Source organism: Podarcis bocagei (assembly GCF_964188305.1).
Source record: "Podarcis bocagei genome assembly, chromosome: 15".
Lineage (NCBI taxonomy): Eukaryota > Metazoa > Chordata > Lepidosauria > Squamata > Lacertidae > Podarcis > Podarcis bocagei.
Genome location: NC_138141.1, coordinates 11,850,384 through 11,874,323, shown reverse-complemented (window position 1 = coordinate 11,874,323; position 23,940 = coordinate 11,850,384). Strand labels below are relative to the sequence as shown.

General features: G+C 42.8%; 1 protein-coding gene across 2 annotated transcripts in view; it reads left to right on the top strand.

Moving 5' to 3' along the window:
* Window positions 1-15,743, top strand: part of LOC308574149 (all-trans-retinol 13,14-reductase-like) — a 35,639-nt gene extending 19,896 nt beyond the window's left edge. Inside the window, exons 7-11 of one of the 2 annotated variants that reach the window (XM_081171677.1) lie at window positions 7,138-7,276; window positions 10,234-10,343; window positions 11,214-11,380; window positions 12,119-12,278; window positions 15,302-15,743. In XM_081171677.1, the coding sequence (XP_081027803.1) occupies window positions 7,138-7,276; window positions 10,234-10,343; window positions 11,214-11,380; window positions 12,119-12,278; window positions 15,302-15,447 (722 nt within the window). In that variant the 3' untranslated portion in view covers window positions 15,448-15,743. The remainder of the gene's footprint in view (window positions 1-7,137; window positions 7,277-10,233; window positions 10,344-11,213; window positions 11,381-12,118; window positions 12,279-15,301) is intronic. The other variant, XM_081171678.1, reaches the window with a different exon arrangement.
* Window positions 15,744-23,940: the final 8,197 nt, after the last annotated feature.

Below are 23,940 nucleotides of genomic sequence, written 5' to 3'. Positions count from 1 at the left end.
TCTACTTACTAAAACTATGTACATGCTAAAATTACACGCCTAACCAGCTTGCTGAAACAAAAATGGTTTAGCAGGCTCCTTATAACTTGTTACTAAAAGAAGAGCATGTCTAGGGAGGGAATTGCATACGCTGGGCAATGCTTACCCCTTTTCTAAAACATTTAGGGACCTAGAGTTGATCAAAAGGGCTACCTCTTACAGCTGAGCTGTATCTAAAGATCCCTGACTCTGGGTGTCCCTACCTTCTGAGGTAAGGTGGGTGGCTACTAATTACTGTATTTTTTGCACCATAACACTCACTTTTTTCCTCCTAGAAAGTAAGGGGAAATGTCTGTGCGTGTTATGGAGTGAATGCCTACGGGTGGCGGGGGGGGGGGATCTGCTGCAGTCGTGAGCAGAGGATCCATGGTTCCCCTTCCTTCCCTCCTCCGTGGTTACAAAGCATGGATCCACATGGATCCTCAGGATTTTTGCATTGGGCTACTCCAAACTCACTGTCAGATCACATGTCTGTGGCCACAGCATGAACCACAAAAATCATATATCCACTATTTCGTTTAGAATATTTTTTTCCTTGTTTTCCTCCTCTAAAAACTACGTGCGTGTTATGGTCTGGTGCGTGTTATAGAGCGAAAAATACAGTAATTTAACATCAAATTGCAAATAGTTCAACCTTCAGAGTTGTGACCCTCCACTATGGAACTTGCTGACTTTCTAAAGAACGGTTTTTCATTTGCTGCAAATGGCATTATTGTCAGTATTTAACAAACAAAATACACATTTACGGTACTTCAGGGGGAAAACCCCCTACTGACATTCCTGTTGACTGCAGTTCAACAGGTGATTGCCAGGAACCCGGAACCCTGTAAAAGAAAATAAACTGCAAAAATTGTACAAAGGAGTACTGTACTAGAATGTTTTGCCGTGGTGCGCCAAATTTTTCCTAGGTTCCCCCCCCCCCATTATCTTCTGATTTTAACTATTTTAATCTGCTGCTGTTCAGAACTGTGTTGCAGCCTTTTAAAAAAAAATAGTATGTTTTAACTGAAAAGTGGGGCAGAAGTTCTAGAATGCCGTGTTCCTGATTGCCATCTGGTCCCCACTATTAGAGGTCAAAGGATTCAAATTATGGGGCCAATTCATAAGGGATAAAGATGTGGTAAACAGGAGATGAATTTATGCATTGGCTTTAATAGGATTCAACTTTTCCAAGACTTCCTTTCAGCTCTAATAATACTACGTGTGGTTTTTCTTTCAAAACGGCCTGTCCTCTGTTTCGCTAGCACAATCCTTCTAAATCTCATGGGAGTTTTTCAGACTACCAGTATGCCCTGGAAGGATCAAACTGTAAGCAAATTTTAATAGCTTTGAAAGAAAGCTCACGTGTTGCTCCTAAGGCTCTTGATATAAACACAGTGTTGAATAGAAAGATTTCCTTTAACAAATGAGCCTGAGTGAAAGGGGGAAAGGCTGCCAAGTGGTTAACATGAGCTGTACAATGTTGGGTAGCGCAGAGTACTGTATATAAAAGTTACAGGTAGAGCTTCAGGTTTTTAAGTAATCTAAAGTGGGGCAGGCAGAAAGCTGCAGCCGAAACCCAGGATGTCTTACAATAAGCTTACGATTGACACATGAGGAAAAAGTGATGGGGACGGAAGAGGGGGGAAAGCAAGTCGAGGCACCGGTTCTTATAATGACCAGCCAGTTCAGGAAGCCTGATGGAATAGCTCCTACTAGGTAAAAGTTCATGGAAGACCAAAGGTCTTTTCCCACCTAAATTAAGCTGTTAAAATGAGGGACATTAATCAAGAATGGACCTTTGTGTGACAGGACCATTAATCTAAAGAACCCCCAAGAAACCTATGCCACACCAGAAAACACTGGGTACTAAAGACAGTGATACCTCGGGATGTGAACGGGATCCGTTCCAGAGCCCCGTTTGCATCCTGAAGTGAATGCAACCCGCGTTCACACGTCTGCGCATGCACGGGTCGTGTTTCGCCGCTTCTGCGCCTGCGTGTGACGTCATTTTGACCGTCTTCGCATGCGCACACGGTGAAACCTGAAAGTAACTTGCTCTGTTACTTCTGGGTCGCTGCTGAGTGCAACCTGAAAATACTTAACTTGAAGCACATTTATCCCAAGGTATGATATTATACCACAAGCTTCCTGAGCATTTCATAGATGGTCTGTTATGGTAGATATTTTACAGGCAATCGATAGATGTAGTACTACAAAACTCAAAAGTGTCAAAGTCAAATACATGCTTGGGTGACAGCCAATGTTGTCATGCTTAGAGCAGTCCTACAGATGTCAGTGAACTTCAGTTATTCCATTAATGTTAATGGTCATCCGTGAGAACGACTTAATTAGAATGCCCTTTGTATTGAATGACCTATGCCCAGTAAGGTTTTTTCACTCCATAACTTTAATACTAAAACACTGTGGGGTGTGTCTGAAGCATCTTGTGTAAGTCATACATTCGTCTTTGGTTCAGTTGTTGTAATTGCAAGTTGTTTTATTGATAATAGTTGAAGAATAGTGTTTCCTTTTGTCTTTCTTTGCTTGTCTTTTTGTTTTTAGTGAGTGTTGGCCAATCCCATCCATGCCAACTATGGCCCTGCCTACGAAAAATACACAATACCACGCTGATCGTGCAAAAGGGGATGGAGAATATGCAGTTCTTCAGATGCTGTTAGGACTTCGGCTCCCAATAGCCCCAGTCAGCATGGTCAATGATCAGGGATGATGGGAGTTGTAGTCTAACAACATCCAGAAAGCTGCAGGTTCCTCAACCCTGATGTAAATTAATGTGCCCTTACTCTGAACTTTACCTTACACTATTCTCCAGTGAATCAAATTAATAGGTATGCTACGTATTACCTGGTGGTGGTGGTTGTAGCATAAATATTCTTCCAAATGTCACTGAAAATCTGCTCCTTGTAACATCTTGGCTACACCCTTTGCAATACTTGCATACAGGGGCAGAATTCAGTAAACGGTTCCATTTGTTTTCAGCGATATTGATATCGATATCTAGATTGATAGATGCACAAACCTGTTTAATTAGTGTAATGTGTGCAAGCAGCGTAATTAGTGTAATGTGTGTAATGTGTGCAAGCACCTTTCTCTTAAAATTAAAAAAATAACCTTGTATTTTGTTAAATGAACAGCCACGCGTAAGAGGATTTGAGTCTCCTTCATGTGAGTTCCTGGGGCAGCAGTTGTTTATCCTTGACAAAAAGACCTTGAGGTGAAAAGTTGACACAAGATGACAGGAGTCCTAGTGAACTCCTGCGTTCTTCAACTGTAAAAAATTAACTTGAGATGTCTAAGGCTAATGGGAGATTTAACTTGACCTTCTATGCCACCCTGATTCTGTGATTAACTTTTAGCAGGAGATTATGCACCTGCTCACGCAAAACCATTTACCCTCAGTCAACCTCCCTTTCCGACAGCTACTCCTGGAATTATCCCTTTTTCAGGAGTAAAAATTGTTTTGACCAAATAGGAGTCAAGATATAGACAATCGTTGACATGAAGTGTGCCTCTAGGACACTTGGAGAACAATTCTGAATTGCAGATCCACTTTTATATTCCAATAGCTCAGAGGTTTCCATGAACTGAAAGTTGGAATATTGAATTAAATTATGTTAAGTTTATCACAGTGAAGTAATACTGGGGGAAAATAAAGCAAGGAAACTTTCTTATTCAATCAATCAATCAATTCTTCATTGTGGTCCAAAGACCCACAAATAGATTCCAATAAGATAAAAACACATTAAAAACACACATACTATTTGGACAATGAATAAAACTAGGCTTGTTTCAGACTTTTATCTAAGAAAGAAAGTTGGCAATTACAAGAGATAACGCTGGGTATCTAATCTTCTAATAGGTACCTAACATAGAATTCTGCAGGTAGGAAACTTTCTTATTGTAATTAAGGAGCCTAACACCGAGTAAACTGGCAAAAATGTATAAATCTAAATCAAACAAGTGTTGGAAATGTAAAGAGAAAGAAGGTTCTTTTTATCATATGTGGTGGTCTTGTAATAAGGTTAAAGCTTATTGGGAAATGATATACAATGAATTGAAAAGGATGTTCAAAATAACTTGTGTAAAAAAAACACCAGAAGCTTTTCTTTTGGGAATTATAGGGACAGAACTACCTAAATTGTATAGAAATTTATTTATGTATGCTATGCTACTATAGCAGCAAGAAAGCTACTTTCCCCAAAGTGAAAAGAAGCAGAAGTCCCAGCAAAGGAACAATGGATACAAAAACTTATGGAATATGCAGAAATGGCAAAATCAAGATAACAAACTTTTTTATAAAAGAATGGAAATGGTTTATTGAATATTTACAGAGAAATTGCAAACAGAGAAAGAGTATATATTTAAAGTAGATAATTAAACAAGCAAATTATATGAATTTGGATATGCAGAAGATATTTAAAAATAAATGTAAGGAACCGCAGAAAGAGGGGAAAGAAGGTCAAACTTTGAAACGTTATTTTTAAAATACTTTTTATTAACTTTTCATTACAACATGCACACATACGACACTTAAGAAACAAACTTTTAAAAAAACAAATGGCAAACATTTAGCCATAAATCCGAAAGTCTTCCTTCCTCCTCAAAGCGGTTCTGGTTTCGTGTTTGATAAACTGATTCTTTCTCATTTCATCATTTCTACCCTTCTCCATATACTATGCTTGTAGACCATAATTTGTTTTGCAAAAATTACTCAAAGCAAGTCCAGGTTTTGATTTGGGGGCACTGTTTTTTTAAAAGTAATTTCTGTACACTCCCCACTCTTTTTGATTTTTTTTGTTAGACTGTTCCCTAATTGCATCCATCATTTTTGCCAATTCAAGATAATCAAATAATCTGTCTTGCCACTCTTTTTGTGTTGGTACTGTTTCACTTTTCCATTATTATTTTTTGCAATTAATATTCTTGCTGCTGATGATGAGTAAGGGTATATTCTCTTATTCTCATTTGGGGTGTCTAATATGCCCAATAAAAAGGCTTCTGGTTTCTTTATAAAAGTTTGTTTAAATATTTTTCTCAACTACTCATAAACAGTGTCCCAGAAGCTCTTAATTTTGTTGTCAAATTTTCAAACGTTAAATTGATTGTAAAACTAGTGAAATGTATAAACTTGAAATGTGTAAATAATTTTTTTAGGGAAAAAAATATTGTAAATAAGAACGAGTTGGGCAGTTGCATCCTAAGGAGAGGTTAAAAGTTACCTTCACATGGCACAGGTCATACAGCAAAGGTAAGAGATGGAAATTAATGTTTGGCAGGAGGAAAAGTTGGTGATGTTTCATAGCTGCTACCTAATAGCAGATGTTAAGGTAAAGAGCATATTTTGGGCGGGAAAGGATCATCCCAAGGAAGAACTTGCACATCTCATTTTAAGTGAGATGACCAGGTTTTTCCATGTTAAAAGGTAAAGGGACCCCTGACCATTAGGTCCAGTCATGGCTGACTCTGGGGTTGTGGTGCTCATCTTCTTTTATTGGCTGAGGGAGCCAGCATACAGCTTCTGGGTCATGTGGCCAGCATGACTAAGCCGCTTCTGGCGAACCAGAGCAGTGTACGGAAATGCCTTCCCACCAGAGTGGTACCTATTTATCTACTTGCACTTTGATGTGCTTTCGAACTGCTAGGTTGGCAGGAGCAGGGACCGAGCAATGGGAGCTCACCCCGTCGCGGGTGTTCGAACCACCGACCTTCTGATCAGCAAGTCCTAGGCTCTGTGGTTACCCAGAAACAAAAGTGAATATGCAAATCCCTTGTACACCTTGTTGTTTTGCGGTAATAAGCAAAGCCAGTGCTTAATTCCTGATGAATACAATGTGCTTATAGCATTTTCTCTGTGAGTGAATAACATTGCATTGACTCTGTCCCTCTGGCTTCACAAAGAGCCATTTCAAGATCGCTAAACAACTACATCTGATGAGTGAAGTATCCCGTTTCCTCTCTATCCTGACTTCTTTCTCAAGGTGCCAGACTTCTCTTTAATCAGTAGTTGATGGGAAAAAAGTGATCGTACAATATAAAAAATGTCAGCTCTGTGGGTGGTACACAATTATCCAGAGGAGAAAAATCTCGTCGTGTTGTTGCTTGTTTGGTTTAGGAAATCACCTCAGCACAAACAGACTGAAGCAATTTTTAACCATCAAGACCTATAGAAATAAATTCAAGTTGTTAGCTATTTGATTCCTAAAAACTCACAGTCCAGTTAAGTTAAGGAGGTGTAAGAGAAGAAGGAAGGAAAGAGATGGGGATGAATGGGTCATAGCAGCTGTTGCTTAGGACCAATATCTTGTGCAACAAATTACTCTAGAAAGGCAACTTATATTACCTTGAATGTGCATGACTAAATTCATTCAGAATTACCCCATATGCTTCTGGGCTCAGTTCCAGGAGTTCCTCTACCTATTGGTTGGAGATCTCGACTTTCAAAGCTATAAAAGCTTAGCACATAAGTGCGCACATTAAATCCAACAAGGTGCACCTTTTTTGGGGGGGGGGTCCATGAGGGAGGGAAGTTGGCTTTAAAAAGTTGCTTTTGCTCCAATTTCCCAATCTAAGATGCCAGATGGTGCTGTTTTTTTATCAATTTTTATTAGTTTTTTAACATACCATTTTCAACAATAATTAAACATACTTTTACATCTTATACAATTTTTTGACTTCCATCAATCCTGTCTGAAAATTTTCCCATCTAATCTCTTAGTATACATTTCTTACTTTCCTTATTACATTTAAAACTCATAACCAATATCTCTATTCTTTGTAATGTTTCATATATTTCTCCTTACAAAACCTCTTATAGTCCTACTAGCGTAATTTGTTGGTTATAATTGCTCTTCAAATAGTTCATCTATTTCTTCCAATCTTCTGTAAATCTCTGTTCCCGCAGGTTTCGAGTTCTTCCTGTCATTTTGTCCAATTCTGCATAGTCCATTAATTTTGTCTGCCATTCTTCTTTCGTCGGGATTTCTTCTTGCTTCCATTTCTGGGCCAACGGATGGTGCTGTTTTGATTCATAATTTTACTTCTAGAGCTTACCTGCCTCGTCTTCCCCCATTTTACTTCCCTCTGTTGGTCTTTGGGCAGGTGTTCAGAACCAGCTCTCCATGATGAATCATGGCATAGCAGGAATCAGCCTCTTCATCGGACTCAAAGGTTCCAAGGAAGAACTGGGATTTGAAGCTAAGAACTACTACATCTACCGACACAGCGACTTCAGTGAAGCGTAAGGTGTAACTTTGCTACCGAACCAGCTAAGAGTTAGGGGAAATTTGAAATTTATTTGACCACAGCAATATGGAGTGAAGAGAACCTTCTCTCAACTTTTGGGTCATATGGCCGAAATTGTAGAAGTTATATCCAAGATGGCATCACCCTTCAGTATGCATGAAACCAGTGCTTTTTTTCTTTAAAAAAAATGTTTAGGGGTACTCTCATTTTCCTACTCATATTGAAATACTGCCCCTCAATGAGGCCAAACTTAGAATCACAAAATGTTTAGGGGTATGCGTACCTCTGCGTCCCTCCAGGAAAAAAAGCACTGCATGAAATCAAAATGACCTAGGAGTTTCCTAATGAGGAAATGAACATTTTGGGACTTTTTATTTGAGGGGGGGGCAAAGGAATAAAGTGACCCAAGGAGGGGTAGGTAGTGAGAGAAGTCTGTCAGTGGACTAATAATAATAATAATAATAAATTTTATTTATACCCCGCCCTCCCAGGCCAGAGCCGGGCTCAGGGCGGCTAACACCAATAAAATCACAGTAAAAACATAATAAAGGGGGAAAGCGAGGGAGGGGAAACCCAATTTAAAATACAGGTTAAAATGCAATTTAAAACATAGCCCCATTTTAAAAATAGCCGATAAATCAAGACCATAAGGGGAGGGAAAACATAAGGGTCAGACCAAGTCCAATGCAAAGGCCAGGCGGAACAGCTCTGTCCGTCACCCAGTAGAACCGATTAGCAGGAGACAAAAGAAAATGCTTCTTCATTTACTGGATAGCTAAACTATGGAATTAATCAGGCAACAATGTGGTGGTGTGGTCGCTAACTTTTTAGAAGGTCGTTTTTTCTGATAGATCTTTTTCAATAACCTCTAAGTGGCTTTTGGCTGTTGCAGCTAAAGGGAGCCGCCATTTTCAGAGGTATTATAGCAGTGAATACCAGTTGCTTGAGGGCAACAGCAAGTGAGATCTGTTGCCTTCATGCCTTGCTGGTTGGTTTTTGGGAGGTATCTGACTGCCACCATGGGAAACAGAAAGCAGGACTAGAGGGACTTTAAAAAAAATCTAGGAAGGGTCTTCTCATCTCTGGTTTTCCACCCCCACACACTGCTGGCTAACATAGGTTTTGCAAAATTATATGAATTTAAGGTTAAAGTACTGAGAGCCTTAAATCTTCTAGGACAGACATCCCCAAACTCTGCCCTCCAGATGTTTTGGAACTACAATTCCCATCATCCCTGACCACTGGTCCTGTTAGCTAGGGATGAGGGGAGTTGTAGCCCCAAAACATCTGGAGGGCCGAGTTTGGGGATGCCTGTTCTAGGAGGTAATAATATAAAATAAACAGCATGGTTATAAATGATAATACCACTAAAATTAATGATACAAGATCAAGTTTCAGTTTCCAAATAACAATACTAGAATTGCCGAATCACGCTAAACAGATAGCCAAATCTTATGAAGTGTCTCATTCCCAGAATTTATAAGCCAGGACCATTTTTCTACAAACTTGCTTGTTTGTATCCTATCTTGACTTCTTAGGGAGGAGGTAATGTCAGTTTAACTGGCTCACTTTGCATATCACGACAAATCATAGCTAGTTGTTTGTTTGCCATTAATGTGGAGATCCATCATGCTTCGCTCCTTCCCTCAGACCAGCAGGATTGGTCAGCCAAGAACAGACTTGGCTTTATGGTTTGCCATCCTTTGTGAAAGCTGCCTTTGAGAGTGTTATTTTATTTGTTCATATATACAACTCATAACTGTATACAAATGCAAATTATTAGATACTTGCCAGTAGTTGATCAATAACGTTCACTTAGCAGCCAAATTTTAGCTCCCTTGGCTGCTGTGTCCATAGCTCCTTGTCTTTGTTCTTGTCTGTAGAAAAAGCACCTGAAATGATCTTGTACAATGGCTTTATGGAGTGGGCCTTTATGGAGATGCAGAACTAAACTCTGGCACTCTAAATTCTAATTCTCTTGACTGTACTTGGATTGGGTGGATCTGAAACTGAATTTTCAAAACTTTCTCCTGGTTCAACACATTTTTTATCTATTTTTAACTGGCTGTGAAAATGGTATATCTGAATTGGTAAGCGCAAGTGCTCTGACATGTTTCCTCCTGGAGCCTAGTACAGATTTTTCTTTCTATGCTTACACTCCAAAGAAATGTAGCTTTCATCGCAGCACAGCATGCTTTTTTCCAAAGGCATTCTGAGAGATCTGCATTGGCTCCCAGTACGTTTCCGAGCACAATTCAAAGTGTTGGTGCTGACATTTAATGCCCTAACTGGCCTCGGTCCTGTATACCTGAAGGAGCGTCTCCACCCCCATCGTTCAGCCCGGACACTGAGATCCAGCACTGATGGCCTTCTGGCGGTTCCCTCATTGCGAGAAGTGAGGCTACAGGGAACCAGGCAGAGGGCCTTCTCGGTAGTGGTACCCACCCTGTGGAACGCCCTCCCTTCAGATGTGAAAGAAATAAGCAGCTATCCTATCTTTAAAAGACACCTGAAGGCAGCCCTGTTCAGGGAAGTTTTTAATATTTAATGCTGTATTGTTTTTTAACACTTGATTGGGAGCCGCCCAGAGTGGCTGGGGAAACTCAGCCAGGTGGGCGGGGTATAAATAAATTATTTTTATTTTTATTTTTATTTTTATTTTTATTTTTATTTTTATTTTTATTTTTATTTTTATTTTTATTTTTATTTTTATTTTTATTTTTATTTTTATTTTTATTCAACAGTGTACACTCCCCCCCACCCGGCTTTCCCTTGTGGGAGACTGGAGAGAAGGCTTAAAAATTTAGACCAGCCAAAAAGTTATAAGCCGCAGAAATTGTAGACACTTTCAACTCTCTCAAGCTTTTCCCCGTCTCCAGCATTAATAGTATAGTTTGATAATTTGTACACATTATGAAGTCAAAGTTCAGAGTAAGTCTTCTTTCTTGATAGGTTCGTTCGTTACTTTAATTGTTCGAGAGAAACCGCTCCAGAGAATATCCCCTTGCTATACATTGGTTCTCCATCGGCCAAGGACCCCCTCTGGGAGAAGAGATACCCAGGTATGGGTGCTGTTTGAACCAGCAATGCAACATCATGTTTCTTAAGGGGTGGGAGGAAATGGAAAAGAGCCAGCAGGGGAGGCTTTGTAGCCCAGAGTTGGGCAACCTGTGGCCCTAAATCTATGTGCAAATCTTAGCCTGGAATTCTGGAATGAAAGGAGATGGGAAGGAAAAGAGAAAAAGGGTGCCCACCTGCTTTGGCTTGTGGTCCTGCCCACCACTTGGTTAAGAATTCACCCACTGCCAGTGAGCAGCCCCCAAGAGATTATCCCCAACTTGGGGGGGGGGTAGTTCTCTTCCCTTGACACCCTACCACTACCCCGAACTTCCATAGATGACAGAATCTTGGAAACCCAGAGAGCAATCTAAAGGATAGTGAATCTTAGGATCCAGATTCATTCTGGGCCCATGACTCACTTTGTTAAAGGGTTTGGATTTGACGTAGGGTGATGGGCTTGAGACATGATCATGAATGGGTTGGGATACCAGATCAGGGAAACAAGATGTCATCATCACAGAGGCCAGATACCAGACTGAACAGTTGGGCCACTGAGTGAGGACAATACAATTTGTTCAGATAGCCAAACCAGACTAGGAGGAAGAACTTTATATGCCTCTTCATTGGGTTGCAACATCAGATAGCCAATTTCAGGGCTAGCTGACAGTATTCAGGTCAATACAGCTTCGGTCACTGGCCAAAGGCCCTAGAGTACTGATGGTTGTATGAGATGAGGTGTCACAGAATGCCCAGGTTTGTGAAACGTGCGCCCTCAACACCTGACAAATCTTCTGCAATAATCTGGGGTGGTAAGATGTCCCTTTGTGGCAACCACATCACTAATGAAACGCTTTGTGCCCTTTTCATTATAGGCAAGTCCACTCTAATTGTCCTGGCAGTTGCAAAATATGAATGGTTTGAGGAATGGAAGGAGGAAAAGGTTACTAAGAGGGGAGCGGAGTATGAGGCCTTCAAAAACTGTTTTGTGGACAACATAATGGAAACGGTTCTGAAATTTTACCCTCAAATAAAAGATAAGGTAAGGGTGCTCCTTGTCTCGCACCATCAGTTGTGCAAACAACAGCAAAGAAGGAACTTTTCAGCTCTCTTTAAATAATTTCTAGCATGGTGTTTTAGAAATTGATTGCACATAAAGTCCTAGATTTGGCATAGCCTAAGGATCGTGCTGCTCCCATCCTTTTGAGGTCAACTGAGGTTAGAGACATTACTGATAGCTTATTCAGCAAGCTCATAAGATCAGCTAGGGTTCAGGATGAGTGTCTCTGTCTTTTTGTTATTCTCTTGGAAGCAAGGCCTGCCTTCTACTATTCATTATACTTTCTGTCTATCTGTTGCTTTCGCTCTCTCTGTTTCCATTTCCCTTCTTAATTTAAAGCCCCAAGGTTTCTTAAGGAGATGGTACAGTTCCCGAGATGTTCTGGCCCCAAACTGTGAACAGTTTGGGACCAGAACATCTCGACCAAGTTTAAAATACTGTAGCAGCAAGAAGATTGCAAAAGTCAAGGTGGACTTGGAGCAAAACGTTGCAGTGTGGAAAGTTCCCATTCAGAGCACCAGCCAGCCATGCTGGTTTTGATGGTATTCTTTATTTTATTCCACTTAACCCCTTCCCAACAGACAGGCAGCGATCCCACTGAGCATACTCCCTGTCTTCCCTGTGCTGTCCTTAAACCCTTTTAAAGGTTTCCCCTGATCCTACTGAATAAATAACAATGAACCTCCCTGGCCATTTTGATCTGTCTCTTTCTCTGAACAGATTGAGTACGTCTCTGCGGGAACTCCTCTCACCAATAAGCACTACATAGCTTCTGTCCAAGGAGAGATGTATGGTGCAGAGCACAGCATCTCCCGCCTCCAGGTGGAAGTCATGGCCACAATACGCCCTCAGACCCCTGTCCCAAACCTCTACCTAACAGGTAAATGCTGCTTCCTTACCAATTCCAACCTGCCACAACCCTTCACCATTAGGCTTATTTAACTTCTTTAGCCTGTCCCATCCCAAGGGCATAGAATAGATGATGTTTCTGCACTAGTCTTGACTTTGGAAAATAAGGGTTGTCTCCTCAGAGTAGGCCCATTGATGGGCAGGGTTAACCTAGGCTCATTAATGGCCGCTCACCGGGTCCCGACAGTAGGCAACATTTGTGGCCCAACGCACAGCGCCGCCATCTTGGAGCCATGACGGAGAGTTGGGCTGTTGCTCCACCCCCCTGGGCTTGCCGCGGGGGCCTCTGGGTTCCCACCAAACCCAGGTGCTTTAAATCGGCCAGTCCACAGCGGGCCAGTGTGAGGGCTAGAGGCGCGGACCGGGCGAGCACAGACTTTGCCCCAGTCTGCTCCTTAGGCAGGCCTGACAGAGTATACCTGACCGGCTGGGGAATTAACATTGGTTGTGGGCTGTGAAGCAGGGCCTTCAGGATTGGTTGGCGGCCATCTGATTTTGTGGTTTCAGTTGTAGGTAGTCTTGGTGGTGAGATCACAAGGTTTCGGTCTCGGGTGGTGGTTTTAGACCTTGGGCAGAATCCTTTAGTCCATCATCCAATAATAAATGGGGTGCTGTGGTGACGCACCCCTCCTGTGGCAGCGATAACAGGGTCCCCATTAAAGGGGATAGTGAGGGGAGTCTATGGCCACGGACATATAGTGGTGGGTCACAGAACTCCCATCAGCAACTTAGAATGGGGGCCAGCTGTGTAAACGCACATTTCGCAGTGTCGCCATATTCATGACTAACCCTGTCTTGCCTCAGACCCCCACCGGAGGGCTGAGAGGGATACACGCCCAATGCCTAAGCCAAGGTTTTCCTACATCTGAAATTAATAAAAGTAGTGTCCATTTTAATCCCAATTATGTGTCATGTGTTTTCATTGCTGTGTGGTCTGGCTCCCGGGAGAGGGGAAGGTCTACTCTAATTGGAGCTTAGGAACAAAAACTACATTGGGGGCATTCACTTCCTCCAGCCTTTTTGCCCTAGAGGTGCAGATGAGTGAATGAACTGGGAAAGGAAGAATAGGAATTAACCCAAGCAGATATTGTTGACCATTTCCCCTAAGCCACACCCACTTGCTCCACACATGACATGATGTGAATGAGGGAAGGACCAAGTAAAGATGCAACTGCAAAGGAACTACTGGGAGCCTTAAAGTGCCTGTGGGATTTGTTTTGCTCAGGAGCTGCCAGTCAGAAATATTGAGTTCAGCCAAACCCTGGTGCAGAGAGGGGCTTGCAGTAGGGGCTGAACTTAATTTCTCTAAATGTGAATCACCTGGTACCTGGTGCCTGACCTACCTATCAAAGTGGCCCTCATAGAGTGGGAAAGCTATGGATGCAGCCACCAGGCTTAATCCAATTCCCCCACCCCGATCTATAATGTACCGAAAGCCATTGCTTCTTTGTAGAAACAGTGTACGCTCTTTCCTTGCTTCACAGCAAAAGTACTTTGGTGAGTTTAAAGCAAGTAGCTTTCCTCTATGATTGCAGATGTAGCGATGCCATCTGTATACAGTGGTACCTCTGGTTGCAAACGGGATCCATTCTGGAGATCCGGCTGCATCCCAAGGAATTCACAACCAGAGGTGCCGCTTCTGCGCATGCGTGCGGCGCATAGAGCACTTCTGCACATGCACACAGGGCGAAACCCAGAAAAATACTTCCAGGTTTGCCACATTCGCACCCTGAAAGATATTGATACAGGCTAGTACCATTGACACCTGTGCCACCTAGTTTCGAGGTTAAGCCAACTTTGTTTCCTTAGATTCAGACTGTCAATATCTCATACTTACAGTGCAGGGGACCTCGAGAGTTACAGCTTTATAACTTTATCTAATGCATCGATTACTCCCCCCCCCATGAGTACAATTTTTAAAACCCCTCTTGTAAAGTTAGAAGACGCTTTCAGTCTGGAGGGGCGATTTCGCCCTAGTCCCTGGAATAGCAGGAAGCCACTCCCAAGGGTTAGATCTTGTTCTAACATTAAACTCGATTAGAAAAATAGAACGAACTAGGTCTTGGGGTGTCTGGGTTTATTTTTAAAGATGCCTGATCTTTCTGTGTGTCCCTTTCTTAGTTTTTCCTACTGGCTACACAAGTGCCTTAAGGGGTTTCTGCAAGTGTCCTTCTGCATAATATACCGTATTTTTTGCTCTATAAGACTCACTTTTTCCCTCCTAAAAAGTAAGGGGAAATGTGTGTGCGTCTTATGGAGCGAATGCAGGCTGTGCAGCTATCCCAGAAGCCAGAACAGCAAGAGGGATTGCTGCTTTCACTGTGCAGCGATCCCTCTTGCTGTTCTGGCTTCTGAGATTCAGAATTTTTTTTTTCTTGTTTTCCTCCTCCAAAAACTAGGTGCATCTTGTGGTCTAGTGTGTCTTATAGAGCGAAAAATACGGGTAATTCAGCTGCACTTTGCTGCACTGAGGTGCTCTCCCAAACATCATTTCTGGCTATTGACAAGAGGGTGGTGATGAGGAGAAAGATAGACAAGAGTAAAGACTGATAAGAGGCAATTACAGTGGTACCTCTGGATACGAACGGGATCCGTTCTGGAGCCCTGTTTGCATCCTGAAGTAAATGTAACACGCAACTGCATGTCTGCGTGTGTCGCGTTTCACCGCTTCCGTGCATGCGCGTGATGTCATTTTGAGCATCTGCGCAGGCACGAGTGGCAAAACCCAGAAGTAACACACTCAGTTACTTCTGGGTCACCACGGAGCACAACCCAAAAATACTTAACTTGAAGCTACTTTAACCCGAGGTATGACTGTGTGCCCATGCTCTCTGTCCGTAGAGCATGAGACTCTTAATCTCAGGGTTGTGGGTTTGAGCCCCACGTTGGGCAAAAGATTCCTGCATTGCAGGGGGTTAGACTAGATCACATTCGTGGTCCCTTCCAACTCTACAATTCTATGACTCCTCCTTGTCTTTTGTTTTCCCCTGCCAGGTCAGGATGTCTTTGTTGGTGGCTTTCCAGGAGCACTTCATGGAGCCATTGTCTGCGCTTCTGCTGTCCTGAAGCGTAATCTCTACATTGACATCATGTGGTTATATGGAAAAATCAAAGCCAACAGTGCCATGAAGAAAAACTGAGCCTTCAACCTCCACCTCAGAAAGAAAATTTGCTCCTCCTGCTATGTAGACTACCCGCTACCTGGTTTCTCCCTTTCCCCTCCAGGGCATGTCAGCAGGGACCAAAACTAGCCATATACCTCGGTTCATTATTGCAGAAAGTTCTGGTTCATGAGTGTTGCTGTGGAACAGGTTGCAGTTTAGTACGTAGGTCCATTAAGCCGTTCTGATAGGTTTGTCGTGGCAGAAATAAGGACTCTACCTTCCAAGCCCCCACGGGTCAGTTTTAAGCATCTTAGTGGTACCGTGGTACCCTAATTGGGCTTTAATGCCAAGGAGAATTGCTGAAGCTACTAGAGCAGCGGTTCATAGTTCAACAACATCTAAGGACCCACAGGTTGAGAAAGGCTGTACTAGAGGCACCATTCCCTATATCTGAGGTGACTGTCTGAGAATTTGTTGTCCCAGGTGATGTAGACCTGAACTGCCCTTTCTCTACAAGGAAGGGTTTCCCTATCAAGTACCGTAACGCAGTGGTAGAAAGCATGTTTTAGATGCAGCGGGTTCCAGGTTCAGTTATTGGCATCCTCAGTTAAAGGATCTCAGGGAGCAGGAAGAGCATTTTCTTTAAGACCCTGGGATGCTGCTGCCACTTGATCAGAGCAGCTGGACTAGTAACATCTGACTTGTTTTTAAGGCAGCTTCGTATGTCCGTGGTGCTAAAGACCAGGGTGCAGCGCTCTTACGAAATGGTACTGATGCATTCTATGCTACTTATGGGAGCAATATAGGCTAGATCACTTGTAGAGAAATAAGCCTAGAGAAAAGGTTAATCCAAAACGGGTGATAGAAATGTAAACCAATTGCAGAAGTTTCCACAATTGCAGAAATATCCACATTCACAACTGCCGTTTCCCCAGCTGCCACATAGAAGTGGAAGTAGATGCAACTCTCTCCATGTTCCATCTGGTTCATGTTCACACTTTTTCATGTTGTGGACATATGACAACGTGAGGAAAATAAACAGGCTTAACAGAGAAGAGTGGGTGGCTTCAGTGCACTTGCTTCTATGAGGGGATAGAGCGCTTGTGGCAGTGCACAGTGTAAACATGTAAGGGCCTGAAAATGTAGAGCAGTGTTCAGGCAGAGATGAAGCACAGCATTTTGTTTCCTCTCTCCTTCCTCTCTCCCTGCCCCAACACCTTGTTATTTTTTAAGATTAGGGTGGGTACAAATGTTCTGTTCCACTTGCAGTTGCCATCTGCTCACAAAACACCAATTTTTAACCTTTGGGATAGAGGGTTGTGCAAGAAAAGTGAAAATTTAAACCTAAATACAGTGGTACCTTGGTTCTCAAACTTAATCCGTTCCAGAAGTCTGTTCCAAAACCAAAGCGTTCCAAAACCAAGGTGTGCTTTCCCATAGAAAGTAATGCAAAATGGATTAATCTGTTTCAGACTTTTAAAAACAACCCCTAAAACAGCAATTTAACATGAATTTTACTATCTAATGAGACCATTGATCCATAAAATGAAAACAATAAACAATGTACTGCAGTCACACAATCAATCAATTCAGTAGCTGAACTGGGTTCCACACAGTCACAAAAACAAAAAAGAGAGTTACAAAAACAGAAACTCAAAATAAATAGCAGAAACAGACAGACATAAGCATAACACTCAAAACGGAAGTGTGGCACTCAAATTGGAAGCGTAACACTCAAAACGGAGCACGTTCGGTTTCCAAAAAAAGTTCGCAAACCGGATCACTTACTTCCGGGTTTGCAGTGTTTGGGTTCCAAGTTGTTTTGAGTACCAAGGCGTTTGAGAACCAAAGTACCATGTATGTGTTCCTCTGATTAATAATGCAAGGGGAGTCCTGCTTTTCAGCATTCTGTTTCCCACAGCAGCCAGCCCCATGCCTGTTGCCAGCAAGCTTGGTTCAGCTGAAACATTGAATATGCAGAATTATGTGTTTGTTTTAGCTTTTCTCTGAGCAATGAGTACTGCACTATAGCAAAGGAATCAGATAAAGCTGTGAGAATTCAAGCCATGGAAGCCCTTGTTGTGGTTCTCACCAAATGCCCTTCTCTCGATGTATGGGGAATTTTCCACAAAAGCAGGTGTGCATAATGAGCACATCCCTGGATGACATGAGTGCAAAAGCCCAATTACGCCCTGGAATTTTGACCATATCTCATGCAAGCTGTTGTTGTTGAGTCATTTACTTGTGTCAGACTCTTCATTACCCCATGAACCACTGCCTCCTGCAGTTTGGTCAAATTCATGTTGGTAGCTTCAGGATCTGTCCTTCCAGTGAGCACTCAGAGCTGATTTTCTTCAGAATGGATAGGTTTGATCTTCTTGCAGTCCATGGAACTCTCAAGAGTCTCCTCCAGCACCATAATTCAAAAGCATCAATTCTCATGCAAGTAGACATCCTTATTTAGTTATCGACGAACACGAAGAAAGAAACATCCTCCAGCAAACATATTCCACTGGTAATTGGACTAAATTTTGATTTTCCTGACTGGAAAACGTTTCCACCTTTTCCCACAACTGACAGCGAAGTCTGCTTGGCCGCTGACCCTTATGACTCAGCCACTTTCCAGTGGGGAAATTGTATTGTGATTTCTGTCCTTTTATCATTTAACATCCTTTCCTTTTGGTCAGTTTTGCTAGAGCTAAGGATGCAGAGGGAAGTTCCTTTGCACAATCAAAAGTCCTCTCACTAGCACATCTGTTTAGCTGGATGCTGCCCATCATCTATGTTCAGGGCTGTAAAAATAACTTGCACATAACCAAGAATTCTGTTGCTGATCATAAAGAGCAAATGACTTGAGAAACTGGGGCAGATGATGTCAATGGCAAAGTCAATGCAATTTGTATGTTAGTTTAGGTAGAGAATATGCATGTCAGACTTTTATGGAAATGTACATGGTGCCCGATATATGTATTTATATAGAAATGTATCCCCCCCCCTTTGATTTATGGTTTCATTGGTTTATGAAAACTAGATCGGTACTTTTTCCCCCTTGCTGTCCTTTTGTGGAGAGGGGCCATCACTCACAAGGCAGGACCATAGATCAGTGATAGGGAATGTGTTTTGCCTTCAGAAGATTACAGGTTTGCCCCCTGGTATCTCTAGAAAGAAAGAATTCTTTCATATCACCAGCTATTTGAGAAAGCCATTTTCAACCAGAGATGGACAGTACTGGGCAAGATGCACTGGCAAAAAACCGTGTTAAATGTTTTGTCTCTTAGTTTTGTAGAAGAATACACTTGATGTTTTACAGTATGTATTTTCTATAGAAAAATAGATATAACATGTGGACCAGCTCTGTGTCTCAGTCTTGCAATTGTTTTGAACTACTTTTTCTTTTCTTTTCTTTTTAAAAATGCATTTTTCTTCCATCGTGGAACACAAGCAGTGCCAGATTTACATATAAGCTAAACAAGCTATAGCTTAGGGCCCCACTTTCTTGGGGGCCCCCAAAAAATCTAAAGGGAAAAAACTGGATGTACATTTCCAAAATATAAGATTAAAAAACAAATACAATAAAACCTACATACAGTTAGAGCTTAATAATTATTTTACTATTAATATACTTCTTCTTAATTGTATTTCACTGTTAATATACTACTTCAGTATTTCAGTTCAGCAATTACTTTGATGAAATACATATTTTGTTATGTGCAAATGGCTTTAGTTACCTATTAGGTCCATAAATTACCATATAGCATATATTCAACGCAAAAAACAGCGACAATTTGTTGTTGACCAAGGACAGCTGGACATATAAAGGGCCCCGTTACCTTCAGTAGTTTAGGGCCTCATCGAACCTAAATCCGGCCCTGAACCTAAATCTGGCCCTGAACACAAGGCAGTGATTTTCATGCGGTTCCCAGGCAGCTACCTATCAGGGCAATCTGACCGGACTCTGACCTACTTTAGCTGCAACAAGGTGGTGGCTTCATGTGTCTTCAGACCATACCCTACCCCCCCCCCAAAAAAAGCAAGGGAAGGTGGAGTAGAATGAGGCTCTGGAACCTTGCATGGTCCTTCTGCGTCTCATTCGAGACCCATATGTGAGACGCAGAAGGATCAATCTGCTGGTGGAAAGATGTACCCAGCATAAAAAGATTTGGAGTGCAGATTGAGGATTGAAGCTGGCTGCTGGTGGTTAAATCCTTTTGCAGTCCACACAGGTAGTTTTACTCTGAGCACAGCATAGTCCTGCAAAGCAAGATAGCAGCTATTTTATCTTTCACATCGCACATACACACTAGGGGGGGGTAGGAAGATCATGGGCTCTCCTGTGGTGTGGGGGAGAAATACTGTACTTTTCCATGTATAAGACTGTTAAGTTGTGGGTGAACATATCAGAAGACACAGCGATTCTTCAAACAGCTCTTTGTTTATTCACAGGCCAGAACAGAACTGAGCTGAAGGGTTCAGCCAGCCTGCTTTTATAGAGCTCAACTACAAAGCAACAGTAACCATTTTCTGTAACTATCCAATCACTGAACGTCACTTTCTATTCCTTATTTGCATACGTGGACCTGAGTGAAAACTATCTACAGTATCCCCCTGCTGGCCCAGGGTGAGAACCTCAGTACATAACAAAGACGAGGTTTTTCTACTTAAAAATAACGTTTAAAAATGGAGCTCATCTTATACATGGGCAGTGCATGGGGAGGGGGACTAATGATTGGTTGCAACCGCAAGCTGCAGCTTCTCAGCAGCGATTGGGTAGGTGATTGTTGGCTGCATGAAGGGTTGCTTTGGACTGGCTGCTCCTGCGTTAATTGGGTTATTGATGGTTTGCTGCAGCAATGGCTGCTGTGGATTAGCTGCTGCTGCGCCAACTGGGCGTTTCCCCCCCCCCCCTGCATTCGGGTTAACGATTTTCTGCATTCCCCGCCCAAAAATAGCTGAACGACCTTGGCAATCCCCCCAAAAAAGATCAACAACTCTGGGCCATCTCCCCCCATTTTCTTAAATTTGAGTCCCCCCAAATACACAGGGGCGTGTTATGCACAAAAAAATACGGTAAGTAGCTGCCTTGGAGTGGAGGGCAAAACAATAATGGTGCTTCATCTGCCTGATTCAGAAGGAAGAGGCGGGGGAAGTTCAGGAGCTGCTCTATGTTTCCTAGAGCAGTGATAAATCAAGTTATATACCGGTAAGTCTGGAACCTTTAACAGTCTTGAGGCCAGAGCTCTTTAGGTGGTAAACGTATATTCGCAAAATGTGATAACTGCAGTCCTGTTGCCCCACACATTGTGTTGAGTGCAAACTCTGGATGTCTGAAACAAAGTGCTGTCCTTAGAGAATCACTGTGTTAGAGACAAAATTAATCCATCCTACAGAGATTTCTAGACACCTTGGTATGTGGTATAGTAGTTAAGAGTATCAGATATGGGCTGGGGAGGGGTATCTAAGTTCTAAATCTTAGCTCAGCCATAAAGCTCCCTGATTTACCTTGAACCAGTCCCACACACAAGCATAGCCTAGTCTGCCTCAGAGGATAAAGTGGAGGTGGAGAACTCTGTTTGTTGCATTGAGATCTTTGCAGGAAAGGCAAAGGTTGTTTTTTTTAAGATGTGGGTTAAACCACAGAGCCTAGGACTTGCCGATCAGAAGGTTGGCAGTTCAAATCCCCGCGATGGGGTGAGCTCCCGTTGCTCAGTCCCAGCTCCTGCCAACCTAGCAGTTCGAAAGCACATCAAGGTGCCAGTAGATAAATAGGTACCGCTCCAGCGGGAAGGTAAACGGCATTTCTGTGCGCTGCTCTGGTTCGCCAGAAGTGGCTTAGTCATGCTGGCCACATGACCCGGCCAATAAAGCGAGATGAGTGCCGCAACTCCAGAGCCGGCCATGACTGGACCTAATGGTCAGGGGTCCCTTTACCCTTTACTAAATAGTAGACCTCCCTGGTCCATGAGACTCTGTTGGACCAATCTTTATTGAATTTTGTTTATGTTATGTATTTATAAACTACTGCACAGCCCGAGCCGCTGAAGACAAAAGTGAGATGAAGTACAAAAAAAACCAAACTGCAAGCTCTAAAAACAAAACCATTTCTACAGATGGTGTTTTGCCATATGCCAGAAAATAAAAGCAACAAGCACTTTTTGTTTAAACACACTTTTTTTAAATCGCTTAAAATAAAAAAAATCTGACACCTGTTTTATCTACCACAGCTGTCTGTTTACATGATATAGTCTCTGTTTTTACATTGTATTTTATAATATTAAAATATTGCATTGTAGTTATGTGAATTGTTGTTAGCTGTTAGCAGTGGCGTGTAAGCACCGGAAGGTGATATATGAATGTCTGTGTGAATGAATCCACTGCAGGAGTTGCTGGAAGGAGCCATGCAAGGCATCATCCAACCATTTTAGGGGCCACTAAGGATTTGGGACGCGGGATGCGGGTGGCGCTGTGGGTTAAAACCACAGAGCCTAGGACTTGCCAATCAGAAGGTCGGCGGTTTGAATCCCCGCAACGGGGTGAGCTCCCGTTGCTCGGTCCCAGCTCCTGCCCACCTAGCAGTTTGAAAGCATGTCAAAGTACAAGTAGATAAATAGGTACCACTCCAGCGGCAAGGTAAACGGCGTTTCCGTGTGCTGCTCTGGTTCGCCAGAAGCGGCTTTGTCATGCTGGCCACATGACCCGGAAGCTGTACGCCGGCTTCCTCAGCCAGTAAAGTGAGATGAGCACCGCAACCCCAGAGTCGGCCATGACTGGACCTAATGGTCAGGGGTCCCTTTATCTTTAAGGATTTGTGTAAAGTTTACTCCCTAGCTTCTTCTTCCAGTATCCCTGCTCAGAGTTTTCCTTCTCAGGTTGACGAGCCGCACTTGCCCCTAAAAGTGGCATGGCACCTGCTTTAAATGCGTAGCACAATGAGACCCAAAAGTCTTGTAGCACCTTCTCTGCCCTCTGCCCTGTGCTCCATTGTGTGTCTGGTCCGATCTCATGTCTATGCAGAATTCTGTTGCCCAAGCCGTCCAAGTCTTGTTGCTCCTGCTCCTCCTTAAATCCCCAGGCTGACTTTTCTCCTCTCTGGACCAGCTTTTCCAGCCTTTCCCTTGCTCTCCCCTTCCTTTTTTTTTTTTTCTGTCTCCTGATAAACCTCTGTCTTGCTGGTCTTCCTTCTTCCAACCCTGCCTCCTCCTCCTCCTTCTTTGGTGATCACATGTAGCAGTGTAAGATTGGCTTCCATGAACACGGTCTTAACAGTGAGTCCGTAAATGACTGTGGAGGCCAATTCTGGATCCACGCATCCTTCCACAGTGGGGACATAGGTTTCTGGGCAGGAGTTGATCACGGTGAGTGTTTGCCAAGCATGCCTTCCTCTTAGACATTTCTCCCTTTCGTCCCGAGTTCCAGCATCTTCAAAATCCATGACACCTTTGGTAAACGCTGTTCTCCGATTGGAGCACTCCCAGGCCAGTGTTTCCCAGTTATCAGTGTTTATACTACATTTTTAAAGATTTGCCATGAGAGAATCTTTAAACCTCTTTTAGTTGACCACCAGCATTACGCTTTCCATTTTTATAGTTCGGAATAGAGTAGTTGCTTTGGAAGACGATAATCAGGCGTTCCGCACAACATGATGAAGTTGATGTTGAAGAATCATTGCTTCAACACTGGTAATCTTTGCTACTTCCAGTAGCATTAGTTCACCTGCCTTCCCAAGTGATGCATAAAATTTTTCAGAGGCACCATTGATGGAATCTTCTGAGGCGTTGGGGATGGCATTTATAAGTGGTCCATGTTTCACAAGCATACAGTAAGGTTGGTAGTACAATAGCTTTGTAAACAAGCATTTTGGATTCCCTCTGAATGTCCTGGTCCTCAAACACTCTGCACTTCAAGCAAAATTTAACAATTCCAAAATACAGGTGTGCTTTCACTTTCGCAAGATTGAATATACTGCCTTCGGCTGCTTGATTTCAAAGAATTCCACTGGAAAAACGGTTATGTCCCTGTGGAGATGGCAGTATTGAGTCAGTGGCTCATGTGCTTTTGGCTGCACTCTTTATAAAGATTTGAGGAGTGAGGTTATTAACCCTCTACTATTGTCCAACCATTGCTACCGTGTCCTTACTTTTAGAAGATCAAGATGATCAGGTGACAGCAAAATCTGCAAATTTTTTAGCAGGGGCAATTAGAATAAGATCTAATATTTGATTGTTGCTATAAACCCCCAAAATATATTTTCTAAGTTTTTACCTCTATCTTCAGTACATCTTCTTTTATTGCTATGGCTAGTGGCTGATGCAAATAAAGATTCCATCTATCTGATCTCTGCGCTTTAATCGGGAGAAAAGCTGCGTTCGCCAAGCTCACCGACCCTCAGCTCTCCAAGGTCTCCCGCGCGCTCGGAGGATGTCTGTGGCGCTCTTCCCAAGTTCAAGTGCAAGGCTGAAGTGCGCCTTTAAGGGGCAGGAGCGCGCGGGGGCCAGCCTACTAGAGGGAGGAGGAGGAAGCTGCTGTAGGTTT